The 15337-nt window shown below is 39.6% G+C and overlaps 1 protein-coding gene across 1 annotated transcript in view; it reads left to right on the top strand.

The window, feature by feature from the left end:
* LOC134618888 (acid-sensing ion channel 1-like) overlaps nt 1-14992 on the top strand; it is a 69623-nt gene extending 54631 nt beyond the window's left edge. Inside the window, exons 3-10 of the mRNA XM_063464490.1 lie at nt 7276-7426; nt 7608-7735; nt 8803-8953; nt 9079-9135; nt 9449-9602; nt 10716-10807; nt 10896-10975; nt 11253-14992. Of these exons, the coding sequence (XP_063320560.1) occupies nt 7276-7426; nt 7608-7735; nt 8803-8953; nt 9079-9135; nt 9449-9602; nt 10716-10807; nt 10896-10975; nt 11253-11372 (933 nt within the window). The 3' untranslated portion in view covers nt 11373-14992. The remainder of the gene's footprint in view (nt 1-7275; nt 7427-7607; nt 7736-8802; nt 8954-9078; nt 9136-9448; nt 9603-10715; nt 10808-10895; nt 10976-11252) is intronic.
* The last annotated feature ends 345 nt before the right edge of the window (nt 14993-15337 follow it).

Genomic DNA, 15337 nt, shown 5'->3' on the forward strand with positions numbered 1-15337 from the left:
ACACAGAGTCGATGCTTCAAGATCTTCACAGATGGTGCATGCTTTACATGTAGTCACCTATCCAAAGGTTGATTTTGATTCCAAACTTCACCTCATTCATCCAAAATATAAATTAGGAGAAAAAGTTTTTTAAAAAAATTTACACCCAGTTCAGTGTCATGAAGGATAAAATTTTAATAGGAACCAACACCAAAGAATTCCTTAACACATGTAGTTTGAGATGCACAAACTGACCAGCCAGAGACCAGAATCAGCTGTTTTGCAGCGTTCTCGGCCCTAACCCATAACCTGTCGGTTAGCTGTATGCCTGATTACGAGACACTCTATTTCATGCATGCACAATATGCGCACAGCAGTGCAGGCAAATACTTTCACACAAACTTATAGCCCACATGCTCATTAGTGTGAAAGGGCCTCACAATGAGGAAAGATACATGATACCATGTATCTTTTAGATACCATGAAAATGTTTGTAATGACAAACCTAATCAGGCTCTTAAATCACCTTCATCTAACTGAACATGGACATTTAAAAGAAACTAACAAAGTGTCTAAAGATATCCACCTGAGCCAACTGCACGCCAGCAGCCTCAGTATGAGCAACAGATAAAAGCAGTTCAAAGGAAAAGAAACTTTCTATATTTTAACCTTTTTGCAATGAACAACAAAACGCAGAGGAACATGTTTACATTTGTATTGCCGATTGACATTTCAAGCAACAATACAGTTTCATATTTACTGGGCACTTTTTGACTGTGCTTTGAATATTGCACCACACCTCTGCAGAGAGGTGGTAGACTTGTCAATGATGGCTTTACCCGAAAAAGTTTGGATTAGACCTCAGTTTTGATATTTTATTTTATTTTTATTTTTTTGAAGGAGTTCCAGCTTTTTCATAGCTGTAGAAAGGAAGTAAGTAATGCTTATTTATAGAGTGCCTTTCACAGACAAGTGGTCACAAAGTGCTTTACATAAATGATAGTAAAAATATATAAAAACACAGTAAGAAACAGAATAAATAAAATAATTAAATAATTAAAATTATTACAATAAAAGGAAATTGAAATAAACATAATTGTAATGGGAGACTGTTTCAAAGCTTTGGCACCACCGACTGAAAAGCTCCGTCTCCCCTAGTCTTCAATCGTATACGCGGAAAAACCAGCAGATTCTGAGCCTGTGATCGAAGACTACGAGCAGCAGTGTGCTTTATACAGTACCAATGACACTGAGCCAGTCCAGCAACCATGGCAGGTAATACAGTCCGCCCCCGGTATTCAGAGAGTTCGCGGGGGTTAGGGACCACAACTGCCCGTGAATAGCTGAAATCTGCGAATACTTTAGACCCTCACAAAAATAAAATGAAAATAATTAGCGAATATTTTAGAAATGCTCTACCCCCGCCCCCCCCAAAAAGCGAATAGGAGTATTTTCCGCGAATAATTTGGAGTTACGGGGGGGGTTGACTGTAGTTCTCCCATTTTCTAGTTGTTTAGATGCATTCATAGCACCAGTCATTGTAGTGGCAGAGTACTGCATTACATCACCAGGTATCAGTAAAAATATATATTTAATAAAAAACTGCATAAACTGTAAATAATTTGATTTCATGGTCATCCCTGACATGTATGTACAAGCTTTATGGGTGTAAACCAGATAATTGTAATATTAACCTAAGATGCACTTTATGTAAATATTATGCTAACATCAACGTTTTAGCATTGTAAATATGAGTATGTTAGCATTTAGCTTAAAGCAGAACTCTGACTACAGCAGACTGCCAGAGGCTGTATGACTGCAGACTCTTGTTTTCTTATTAATAAGTTCATCCATGTATGAAGGAAAGCAGCATAGTGTGAAACTTCCCACTTTTTCCAGGTCACCTGAAGTCCTCATCAGATTACAATCCTGAGTTATGCGGTAAATGCACAATAGGCAGCAATAACCGTGAATGATTTCCGTTTTTTAATTTTTAATTTTTATTTTTTTCAGCCCTGGTCACTGTGGACTACTGTCTGCTCACCATTCCATTTAAATAGCTTTTTTTCCCCAGTGGTGGCTATTTAAGGTTACAGCATAATAACAGTGAAAGTGTTTGCACTTTACAGAGACGGCTTTAAAGTCTTTGAAAACATCCCCATAAAACAACAGAGCACTAATGGATTGAACTTAGCCTGCCGAGACGTCTTTTAGCTGCTTGCAGACTGCAAGACTGTATTAAGACCTCCCTAAATGGATGGCAAAGTGCAGGGATTTGCGATTTAGAGATTCCTTCAACTTTTGATGGCTATAGAAACAGATATTCATGATTATGTGCATAATGATTAATTACTGCAGAGCTCTGTTGAGTGCTTTTCAATACATGGGAAATTGTGTGTGAGTGACAGTTTTATTGATCAGAGCTGTGAAGATAGTGTGTCTGTAAACTGCAGTTGGTAAGTAATGCATTCAATTCTGTGGAAAAAAGGGCATTGATTTGTTGTTTGAAGTACCTCTAAGTAGCGACAAAAGGGTGTGACAGTCATGCATCTGTCATAATTAAAGTCCTTCTCTGTTGTAACACTCATTATTCCTCGTGCAGCGTATAATTTCTGCTGCAGAAAACCTTTTACACATGTGCACGATCATTTATTTATTCATCATAACAGTGTGCCGTGCAGACTTTGTGCATTATACATGGTTCATGTTTTTATTCCTACCACCTCTGTCACAACATCAACTATTCAACCAGAGGAAAAGAACACCAGTTACCTGACATCAACTCAGATCTGCGTATTGATCGAGCTGCCTATGAACAATCATGCACCTGTCATACACACGGGTTTAACATTTTTGTCATGATTGATTTTATTTATGAAATTCAGTCACCTTATGATCTGACAGAGCCTTTCCACTCTTACACATGTTTGACAATCTGTCAGGGTCCACAGTGTGTACCTGTGATCAATAGTGTGCAGCAAAGAGCAATTACAGAAGGCTGGGAGTAAATGGGGAAAAGAGAGGCTGGGTAGTGCTATGTTTACTGGATGATTTCTACCTGTGGTGACACCAGGGCTCAAGGGATGGAGGTGTTGGTCTGTCAGTTGGTTCACTTTAATCCTAACTGAAATATGGCAAAAGTATTGCCATGAAACTTTTAAAATCCCCACAGGATTCCTGCTGATTTTGATGTTTTCTCGGTTTTTCATGCAGCATTATTAAATTAACTTTTGAGACTGTGGGTCAAATATCCCAACAAATGTTGGATGGATTCCCTTTAAAAAAAACACATTCAAGATGAGAAACACATTTGAGAATTCCAGCTTGTGCTACAGTGCAGTTTGGTTTATAACTAAATAGCTGTATTTTGTGTAAAACTGAGAGTGAACATGGTAATTATTACACATAAATATATAATATGTTAGCGAGTGGTGGGGTGAGTGAGGTGGAAGACGTGATTTACTTTGACAGTTTGAAGTAACAGCTTACCTCCAAATCAGATATGTACTGTTGTATGCATATTTCGTATTGTTTTTAAAAACACTATATTTGATTGTGGAGTGAATGGTCTCTTTTAATGCAGGTAGCTGTATGACCATTAATGTCACCACAGTAATTTTACATCAGTATAATTCTGCATGATTTAAAATTTAAAATACTCCTTACTTATCTTATGGTGGGCCTTCGTCTAGCTCCTCAGTTTATCCACTGTGTAAAACGAGGTGTTTTAGCTCACTTCTCTTGCCCTTTAAAAATTATTTTTGTAGTTACGCTGTGAAGATTTTAACAAAAACCAGGAGGAGGCAGCATTTTACCAGTTCATGTGTGTAATAGTTTTCAGATGTGTGCTGCTGTTCTTTCTGAAACTTTGACTTAAGGATGGCAAAAGAAAAAATAATAAAAATATTTTTAGTGGCATAAACAAACTTCCATAATGTGGCTTATTTTAAATAAGAACATGTTCTTAATTTCTCGCCTGGCTAACGTTCTGCACCATCTTGTGGTAAAAAAAAAAATTGGTATTACACAAAAGTGCAGCTCATCTCTAATTTACCTTCACTTGTTATCTTGTCAACACGATACATAAATGTTCACGACATGAAGTCATAGGTGTTGTTTCTTTAAATGTTATCGATATGTTTAGTTAGTTTAGAAGGATTTAAACTATTTTTAAACACAGGGGTCTACAACGAGGACCTTTAGGCAAACTCTCTTCTCATTGGCTGCGCCGCAGAAAGGGAAGAATTGAACAGCAGGTGCTGTGCTTACAGTCAGAGCTGTTTGCTTGAGATTTCGCCTTTCCTTTGGCATCATGCAAAGCAGAGAATAGAACAATCTGACTAAATTTGAGTGTTTAGAGCATTATGAAGCCCAAACTTTAGGGTGACAGGGATTATATGCCCTTGAAGATGAGCATTGTAACTGTTAATATGTGGCATAAAAGTAGACCCAACACCTCGGTAAATCTACACTGAGAGACAGCTTCCACAACTAAGACTGACGTATTTATAAGTAACTTCAAAGACTTTGAAATATACACCAGAATTTAAAAACTTTTGTTTTTCTTTAAACAACCAACCCACTGGCCAGCTGTTGCTTGTTTTGAAGGTAAATATGGAAATGTAGGTGCCCATTTTTAGACAGCCTCATGTGGAAGCCGTTCATACTGTGGCACTTGGGTGTTCACAACTCACCTCCGCACATCTGGCCCGTCGTTGTGTGAGGTGGGCGTCGATGTTGGAGTGTCAGTCTCTAAAAGTAACAAGTGCGTCTTTACCCTCATCAGTTTTTATTCAAGCCTGCAGCATATGACAGAAAAATTCTAAAGGTGTGGACACACATTATTTTGTTGCTTTTATTTGCTTTTTTTGTGCAGAATCTTTTTTGTTCTTGTTTTTTTTCTCTCACTCAGATTGATGTCTGCTTCTGCAACCAGCAGCAGTCTCTCGCTGACTTGACGTGATAGATGGCCTAAATGTTTAAACTGCCCTCGGCAAGATCCCAACTCTTTCTCTACAATTACTTGCTTGGTTTGTTCTTTCTAATCATAGATATGTCATTCTGTGCTATAATGCTGAACAATAGCCAGCTTCAAGCGTTAGCAGCTAAACCCCCCCCCCCCCCCCCCCCCCCCCGCCCCCCCTCCTCTCTGTCTCTTTCACTTTGCATCCCTGCCCTCCTTCGCTCCTCCATTGCTCCTTGCTCTCCTGCTCTCTCCCTGCATGGGTTATGTGACTCACACAACACTAAAAACTAATACAACATTAACTCCGCGCCGAAGAAAGCTCAATATTGTTACGCTTCTGTCTGTTCACCGTCGCACGCTCGAGGCTGTTTGTCAAATGGCCTTTTGCTGATGTCTCACAGAGGTTCAGTCTAACGTCTGTGTCTCGGCTTTCCTTTAAAATTAAGGCGGTATTCTTCCTTGTCGGGATGCTTGGTCTCCATGGTAACATCAGGTCCATTATAAGTGCCATAAAGAGCATGTGAGGGAATGTTAAATCGCCAGTCTGCCAGTCTCCATCACCTCACTGGGTTGATTGTGTAACTCACACTCCCACGGGAAAACCTCCTTTCTCCCTCGTTCTCTTCCACTCTCCTTCTTTCTCCTCTTTCTGTCACACATTTGCCTCTCTCCTTTCCTCTCATACTATTTCAGTCATACAGTCAGCACACGCGCACACGCACACACACACACACACACACACACACACACACACACACACACACACACACACACCATTTACCGAATCAAACACTGACCCCCAGTGGAAAAACACTCTCAAATCCTCTGACACAAGTTTTACTCTCCAAGGCACACCAGCAAGAAAGACGAGGCTGTACATCTCAATTCATATCTGCATAAAATAGCCTTTACATCATAAGGTCTTCTTTGGATTGCATTGTCAAATAAAGGCAATGGATCAGGCACAACACCAGCAATTTTATTTCCAAGAATGTCGCCACTTCATTAGCATTTACCTTGCCTCCATCACCTTATCAGACACTTTTCACACAATCCCACAGTCTCTTCCCAAGCACCAAATGTCTGCAAAACACTGTTTGCAGACTGACTGCTGGTTTTCTGCTGTTGATTAGAGGTCTAAATGGTAGAGTTTAATAGATCACATAAACACTTCTAATTCACACCAAGCTGTATATTAAGCCATTTATGGCACACTGTCCACTTTATTGGGCACACCTGTTCATCTCCTCCTTAGACTGCTCCTTCTCAATCAGCCAATCCTTTGGAAGCATATCTATGTAAACATGGTCAAGGTGCCCAAAGTAAATGGGGAAGAAAAGTGATTTAAGTGACTTTGAGTGTGGCCCCGTTGTCAGTGCCAGATGGAGTCATCTGAGAATTTCAGAAACTGCTGATCTACTGGGATTTTCCAGCATAGCCATCCCTAGAGTTTACAGAAGCTAGTCCAAAACAGAAAATATACAGTGAACAGCAGGCATAAATGCCTTCCTGATGTCAGAGGTCAGAGTAGAATGGCCTGACTGCTTGCGCTCGTCACAAAAAAAGTATGCACATCTTTGAATGTGTGGCACGTTAAACCTTGAAGCAGATGGGCTGCAGCAGCAGGAGACCACACTGGGTGCCAGAGTGAACCTATTTGTGCAAATCTCTAGACAGTCAAAGCTTTTCATCCAATATTTAAGTGTAGCATGTTCACTGAGGGCCTTCTTGCTGTGACACGAGAAGTTTTGGGATTCAAATCTGCTAGCCTATACTGCCTGCACTGTTTAGACTGCTGGGTAGGTTGTAGTCGCTGGTTCAGAGCCAGGGCTGTTTTTGAAGTTTCTCCTCTAAAGAGATTCTTGGTTTCCAGGTGCCTGTTCAGTTTGCTCTGCAGCATCTTAGAATTGGCCAACATTTCCCTAGAGATACCACACATGACCTGAAGACGAGGTAGCCTTTGTGATGCCGTCCGTACAGATTCTTGTCTTTTCTTTTGTTGGTGAGCCATCTGCGCTGGTGGTTTGCACCACACAAGAAGGTGATCCGCTTTTAACCCTTGTTATCCTCTAAGCGCTCAGTGGAAGTCTTATATGTTTCAGGCTCTCATTTTTTTCCAGCATCCCACAACTGTGCAGACAGATCGGGTTTCCATTTAATACTTTTTTTTGTTGTTTTGTTTTTAAGGAAAATGAGTGCAGTGGAGTACCCCATAATTTTCCATTCAGTTGTATATTCCAGTAATATTGTGTGGTTGTCACCTGAATCTTTCTTTCAGAAACATTTCTCTAACACCTTAAAAAATTATATATCTTTCCTGTGCCACTCAGGTCTTCACTCGCTATGGGAAGTGTTACACCTTTAACGCTGGCGGTGATGGGCGCACTCCCCTCATCACCACCAAGGGAGGTATGGGTAACGGCCTCGAGCTCATGCTGGACATTCAGCAGGATGAATACCTGCCAGTCTGGGGAGAAACAGGTGAGAGGAAGGCCATTCACGTGGCGTGTTATAGCTGTCACATTGGTACGATTGGTGTGCTGATGTTTGTGGGCATCGATACCTCAGAGCCTGAAACTCAGAGACAAAACTCTTCTGTGTGTTTGGATTCCTTAGTGAAATGCATTTTTACAGTGATCCCAAACGTTTTGCTTTCCTGCAGATGAGACTTCGTTTGAAGCTGGGGTCAAAGTTCAGATCCACAGTCAGGACGAGCCGTCCTTCATTGACCAGCTCGGATTTGGAGTGGCTCCCGGGTTCCAGACATTTGTTTCCTGCCAGGAACAGAGGGTACAAACTGTTGCTTATTAATTCTTATCAATTATTACGTTATCATACTCGGCAAAGGAAGAGTTCAGAGATCTGAACAATTAATAATTCACTATAACAAAGCAAAGCAAGGTTCCATATGAGGAACAGACATGAAATAATCTGGTTTCAAATGACTGAAACAGTTTGGTTACCAACTGATTTCTTGCCATTTGATTGATTCATTGATTCACTAATCAGTTTTCAATCAGACACATTTTGTCCTATAATTTAAAAAAAAAAAGTACACACAAACCAAGAATGCGTCTTTGGATCCTTTTCAGTGTTTTGTTTGGATAAAATCACTTTTACACAATGTCAGTCATACTTTTAGTGGTTTTAACTAACTTTATTTTAACCTTTCTGTTTTGTTCTGTTTCTGTTGAACGTATATAAATGCCTGCACTATCTCACAGTATAAGCTACTTACCGGGCTTCTGTGGCACTTTTAATTTGACTGTGTTGTTTATTGTAGGCTGTGCTATTTTTACTCTTTATCATGTTGCTGTAGGACAAAGATTTCTCTTGTGAGACCTATTTATAAATCTAAAATCAAACATTTGAAGAACCAGAAATACTGCTGGTTTACCTTCAGCGTTGAGCTTTAGTTTCAACACTGACATAAATATGAAATTGAAAATAATGGTAAAAAAAATTTCTGTGAATTATGGCAGATGTTTACAGTTTTCACTTTCCTTTTTCTTCGACTGAACAAAGTTAAACTGGAGCCTCTTTAGAATCTCTTTTTTTAAACTTTTTGTCTTTTCCAGTGTTTCCAGATTTCAGCAGTTCAATTGATGAGTGTTTTACTTTATTATTCCTGAGAAAAAAAATCACATCCATAGCTCTGAATAATAGATTAGAATTATCCGCGAGTCACATCAGACATTTTAAATCTCTCTCCCATTTATGCAGTTTTAGAATTAAAAAAAAAATGGATTCAGTTGTTTAGTTCTTGCTTTTCCCTGCAAGGAGAAGCCTGTTTTTTATTTCATGTGGTATTTATTTCTTATTTAAAACACTATTAAGTCGTTATGTGGTCATTGCAGCTGATATATCTCCCCCCACCCTGGGGAGACTGCAAGGTGACGCCAATGGAGTCGGACTTCTTTGACACTTACAGCATCACAGCCTGTCGCATTGACTGCGAAACGCGCTACCTGGTGGACAACTGCAACTGTCGCATGGTGCACATGCCTGGTAGGGGTCTTTCTCTGTGTTGTATCAGACTTAGGCTGATCTGAGAAATTACTGAAGGCACTTCAAAGAAGGAAATCAAAGAAAAAATTCATTAACGTGAGTGTGTGTTGCTGCTGCTACTGCAGGCGATGCCCCCTACTGCACCCCCGAGCTGTACAAAGAATGTGCTGACCCAGCTCTGGGTAAGAAAGAGGCTTCATACTCCTCTAAATCTTTAAAGAACAGCAACACACACACAAACAGAGCCATGTTTCCATCGCTTCACAGGACATCACATTTATTTACTGCACATTTAACCAAAACCTGATATTACCTTAATATGTCTTTATGATATTAGTTCCCCCCCAAAAAGGAGAATGCACAGATTTATACCCCAAAAACATCAGAAAGACACACACGCACACACAGACGCAGGCACATCAGCTCGTGACATCTTGGAAATCGCAGCCGGACTGATTCAAAGGTCAAGCTGAGCTCTGGTTTTCTTCTCTCCAGATTTCCTGGTGGAAAGAGACAATGATTTCTGTGTGTGTGAGACGCCGTGCAACATGACCAGATACAGCAAAGAGCTGTCTTTTGTCAAGATCCCCAGCAAGGCCTCTGCTAAATATCTTGCAAAAAAATACAACAAATCTGAGCAGTACATTAAGTAAGTATGTTTGGGTTTTCTCATTATTGTGTTAGCAAAGCATAAGCCTGCGATGAATGATTATTTTATTACAGGATTATTGTATTTCATTGACTTTCACTAACAAAATATTTTTTAAAAAAGGGCATTTTCAAAGGCCCAATGTGTTCTTTTCAAGATATTCATTTAGTTTAATTGTGTCCAGAAGCTAAACATTTTTAGTTTTCCTCTCAAATAAAAGAAAAAGGAAGAAAAACCCAAACTGAGACGCCATCATCAAAAGAGATTTGTGCTGACTGAAGACTTTCTAAATGGTTTTAAGGGGTGAAATAAAATCTAATACCAAACTGTGTTTCTGGGTTTGATTTCTGCTTTGATTCAGTTTTCATCAACTTATACCATCTTTTGCACATTTTGATATTTTGTGATCATATTTCTGTAGAGACAGACAGTAAGTAGGTGGGGCTTCTGCCTTCACAGCCAGAGCTATGTGCCCAAGATTACCCCGTTATCACACTGAAATCTAGCCAAGAGTAGATCAAAACTATTAAGCCAAGTGTTGAGAGCAGTCAACGCGAGCGACCAGGATGGAGAGGATCAGGAAGCAGTTTGGAGACAAAGTTACCCTTGAGTAACTTTGGAGGTGGCTGAGTTGAAGATGCCAAGATTTTCAGAATGAGGGACCAGGAGAAGATTAGAAATGAGTATATCAGGCTGAACAGTTTGGAGATAAATTTAGAGAGACAAAGTTGAGATGCTTCAGACATGTGCAGAGGAGGGATAGCGGACATACTGGACAGAGGAAGTTAAAGATAGAGCTGTCAGACAGGAGGAAAAGAGGAAGAGCGCGAAGGAGGACATTCAGAGGGTTGGTGTGTTGGAGGATGTTGGGATAGAGTGAGATGTGGCCTCCAAAGGCAGAAGCTGAAGGAAGAAGAAAAAGGTTGTCTCAAAAGCTGTGTTGTGATAACTTGGATGATATTGTCAGGGTCATATTTCAAACGTCGAACCAGTCCTTTCAGAGCCACTGTCAAAGAAAACATTCAAATCTCATCTCTCAAGTTCTCCTAATTATTATTGAGCAGCTTCAAAATGAGGGATTTGTGTCTTCATTTGTTTATGTTGTCTCCACAGGGAAAATATCCTGGTTTTAGACATCTTCTTTGAAGCTCTCAATTATGAAACTATTGAACAGAAGAAAGCATATGAAGTGGCTGGACTTTTAGGTATAGCTTCATTTCTATTTATAACATAGACTGCTTACATTTTTTGTCTTCATGGTTTGCATTTGTCATGAATATGCTTTCATTTCAGGTGATATTGGTGGTCAGATGGGACTTTTTATTGGTGCAAGCATACTGACTATTCTGGAGATATTTGACTACCTTTATGAGGTAAGATATAGGCATTTAAGAGGCCATATAGTCTGTCATTTTTAATATGCAAAGCTTTGGACTTGATGTATTTAAACCTGACCATAATTAGATCAGTAGCAGTGATCAGAGGAGACCATATTTCACAACACAGTTTTGTTTTATTTCTGCCTTTGAAGCAGTGTTTACACCTCATATTTAGAAAATTTAAATAATTAAAAGCATTTCTAGTTGCGTTATGCGACTTATTTCTTTTCCTGCACCGACCTTGCTGCGACTGTGCTTTTCATCCCCTCAGGTAATGAAGTACAAACTGTGCCGCTGCTCCGATAAGAAGCACAAGCATAACAACAACAACGACCAGGGAACGGTCCTGAGCTTAGACGATGTCAAGTGTCACGTCAGTAACTTTCACTAAGCTTCTGCAGCCGGGGGCAGAGAGCCGCCGCACTCTCTTGCTTGTGAGCAGCTTCGTGGACTTTGTTCTTTGCAGGTTTTCTTTCTTTTCCCACTGCTGGAACAACAGAGGAAGTGTGTGAACTGTGCCTGATTAAGGTGTGTAAGCGACATGATGAAATAGGGACGTGTGGCTGAGGTAAGCGGACGGCCACAGAGACGCGAGGGCAGGAGAACCAAGAGAAGTAAAACTAAAAAATGTTAGAATAACTGCATGGTCTTCTGTAAACACCTTTCCAAGACGTAGTAACAGATACAGTAAAAGGTTACACAGGTTCATTATATGTTCAGTAAATCAGTGTTAGAAATCCCAGCAATGTGGTGTCAGTTTGACTGTTTTTGTGTGAAATAGTTGTTAATTTACAGGGATTTTCTGTGCTGCACACATTTTTTTTTGGTTCGACTAAACCAGCTTTCTCTTTTAGTTACAGCTGTCTTTACTTACAGCTGTCCTCCCCTGTTAAACTCTGCGAATTCTGCCATCATACTGTACTACCTCGTCTCGCAGGATGACAGTGCTAAAAATAATTTAGGAGCCAAGTAAAACTGACTGTCAGTCAGTTTTACTTGGCTCCTAAATTAAAAGGTAATTTTCATGTAGAGTAGGCGGACATTAAAGAAAGCCCAACATTTTCTTGAAAAGTAGTCGCAGGCGGTTTTCACAGAAAGCATTTTGATGTCACAATAGGTAAAAGCACAAATGTAAGGATAGCTGCGATCCATTTACTTTAATTATGGGTTCCTGCAGCTGGATGAATAAAACGTAATAAAATTTCAGTCACTGTGACACAGTTGCCGCTTCCCGCCGTCACCACGTGCTTGCTCAGAGGGCATCATCTGTTCACTGCGGTTCTGTCTTTCTTATTGTAGGGTCTTTACCTTACAATATAAAGCACAGTCACACATCTTTAGTTGTGAAGGGGCACTATGTAAATGAAACCTAATTGAACTTTTTAAGCCCAATAAAATTTAGTACACCCCGAATTTGTATTTAATTTTATAGATGTTAAATTGCTCATATTAGTGTAGCTAGGTCTGTTTGTAAATAGTAAAAGATTAAATAATAAGAGTAAATGTAAGCTCTGTGAAAGTAGCTGTTTTGATTTATGGTAGTTATTTTCTGTCACATAAATCCTGAGGTAATGGTGGATGGTCATAATAAACATGGCCAGAGTTTCAGATATGTGTAAATAATCCCTGCTAGCAAAAAGGCCAGCTTTAAACTAGTTCCGACCCCACTGTCATAATAACCTGAGATATCAGGACAAACCTTCTATTTGCAAAAGGCAGCCAATCAGACGAAAGTTGGCTGAATTGGAGAAGCACTAAGAGTTTTTCTTCCCTTGAAGGGAGGGAATATGCAATTGGTTACATTTGCTTGTCTGTCTGTTAACAGTTTAGCCTCTGCAGTTTTCAAGATATTATTTTCAATTTTGCGTGATGGTAGATACCAATAACAGCTCAAGCTGATTTAATTTAGGTGGAAATCAGGTCAAGGTGACATGTGCAAATCAGTAAAAACTTTATATTACCCAATGTTTTTAATGGCTCGTCTTCAAACTTCACAACAATATACAAGGCCTTTGGGGATACAAGTACCTAGGCTGGGTAAGCATTTGACCTACACTGTTAGCACGAAGATCAAAATTTCAAGAATCTATAATAAGTAATATCTCATATGAAAGGGCATGGAGGACACGGTTTTTTTTGCAATACAACGCCCTATGGTGTTGCAGTAACACCATGACAGGCTAACGTTATCATATTGTAATAAAAACACCATAAAACATCAAAGTTTTAGTCTAGTCGGTTGCTCTGTGAGTGCTCTTGTTTTTGCTTTTCAGACAGTGAATGAACCGATAAACTACCCAAAGGTCCAGCATAAGACACATAAAGAATAATTTGAACTGTAACTCATGTAGACCTATTGTAATATAGTCCACAATAAAAATACAGAATTGGAAATAAGCACTATAAGCTCTTTCTCACTTTCTCTCAGAAAACGTTTGTTTGCACATTTTCACCGCACATTCTTTGTTATAACCAGTTTATGTATGAGAGTAAAAAAGGCGTACGTATGATTTTTATGCACACGCATAGTTTATACATCCAGCCTCTGATGTTACGCGTGGTGTCGCACTTTGGCCCATCATATGACGCTTGTAAATGTTATCAGTAACCTGTGTTTTTCCTGCTGTAACAAGTTCAAATGCCCGCTGTGAAAAAGGTCTGCCAAGGGAACTACTTGGGTTAAACACGAGCAGGAAGTTAAAAACCAGTTGCTAGATTCCCCGCAAAAAAGTTGTAATCGAACAATATGACAAGGAGACTTAATCATTGTGTACTGTATAGCTTTGCTGTAGAAATGAAAAATTTATTAACACGTGATGCCATAACGTTCATTTAAGAGAATGTCATTCATGTTTACATGCTTTTTGTCACATTTTAAGGACTTTTGCTTCTGTTGTGTCAACAAGGCTGGATCACATCAACTAGGATCAATATTTTGAATGTTTTTTACTTTCGAACGCTGACTTGCATGTAGCACTGTACAGCAAGCATCCTATATGTACAGTTCATCCACACCTGCAGTTTGAGCCTTCTTCTGTCCTCGTGGCTGGGTGCATTTTGTGAGCATGTATTCATTTGCGGTTTTACGGCGATGAAAGAAAAGTGGAAAGATCCTGCCCTAAAATGCTCAACAGTGAGTGTGGTGTCAGGTAGATGGTGAAAATCTGAGCTCTGCGGAGCATGTTTGAGAGTTTCCCTCATGATTGTGTATATACCAAAACTAGGGATGCACCGATATATCGGCCAAACCTCGGCACAGCCTGATCTCGGCCTTGTTGACCATTCACTTCTCTGCAAACAAGAATGTATTTATTGACGTGAGTGTTTTCTGATCTTTTTTTCACAATGCCTAATGTTTAAGATGGTGTGTCAGTTCTGTTATTGAAGATTTGCTTGTTTTCCTGACACACGAAGGAAAAGCAAACAAGAACAAAACATGGCGTGCCCAGAAGTTCACAGTCGGTGCATCCCTACCAAAAATCTAACCATGTTTATTATTCTGTTCCTTGTTGTTCTCAACAGGAAGTGGGATCTGATTAGCGTGTAGCTGTGTGGTGTTACTATCAAGCACAATTATTCCATCAGTTGTAATTTAGTGTAAATATTACTGTTGACTGTGGATAATAATCCTCGTGTATTAGCATAGTCTGGTTTGTCTAATGGTGTACTTAATGGATTTATTTCAAAGAAACTTGCTGTGTGTCCCAATTCATTTTTTCTTCTGTAAATGACTGTAAATTTGTTTATTTGTCAAAGACGGTAATAAAGTAGGGGGGGGGGCTGTTTGTTTTTTTTATTAATATTGCTAGAGTCGAGTCACAGCAGCCGTTCTCATCAGTACATGAGAATTAAATAGCCAGACTGTTGCTGCATGAGGTCGCCCAGCTTACTGCTTTTGTTTTTGCCTCCGTCTTTACTTTTGCCTTTTCATTTGTGATATGAAAGGACAGCTATTTTAGTCTGGTGATGTAAAGATGAATAATGGACTTGAATCGGTTGTTACATTAAAGATCAAATGCTAACTGTATGTATCTCTTATTCATTTCGAGGAGTTATGTGTCATCATTTACACTTTCGTCATGAAAAATCAGGTAAAGGGTTCGAAAGATGGACTTTTGGCTATGAAGAAATTTCTTTGGAGGCAGGAGCGTGGCTGAATGTGGGTCTGGGATGGATCCAGATCACGTTTTTCTAGAAAAAGCACAGTGGTCCTCCTCAGTGGAACATTGTAACTATAAATATATAATGTTAAATAATACACTGAAGGTTCCTGTGCTCATTTTAGCTGCAAAACAACACTTTTTTTAAATGGACTCCCCCTCATATGTCTCGAAGTGGTTTGGTCCGCTCCCCCAA

The sequence above is a fragment of the Pelmatolapia mariae genome, linkage group LG20 (assembly GCF_036321145.2).
Source record: "Pelmatolapia mariae isolate MD_Pm_ZW linkage group LG20, Pm_UMD_F_2, whole genome shotgun sequence".
Lineage (NCBI taxonomy): Eukaryota > Metazoa > Chordata > Actinopteri > Cichliformes > Cichlidae > Pelmatolapia > Pelmatolapia mariae.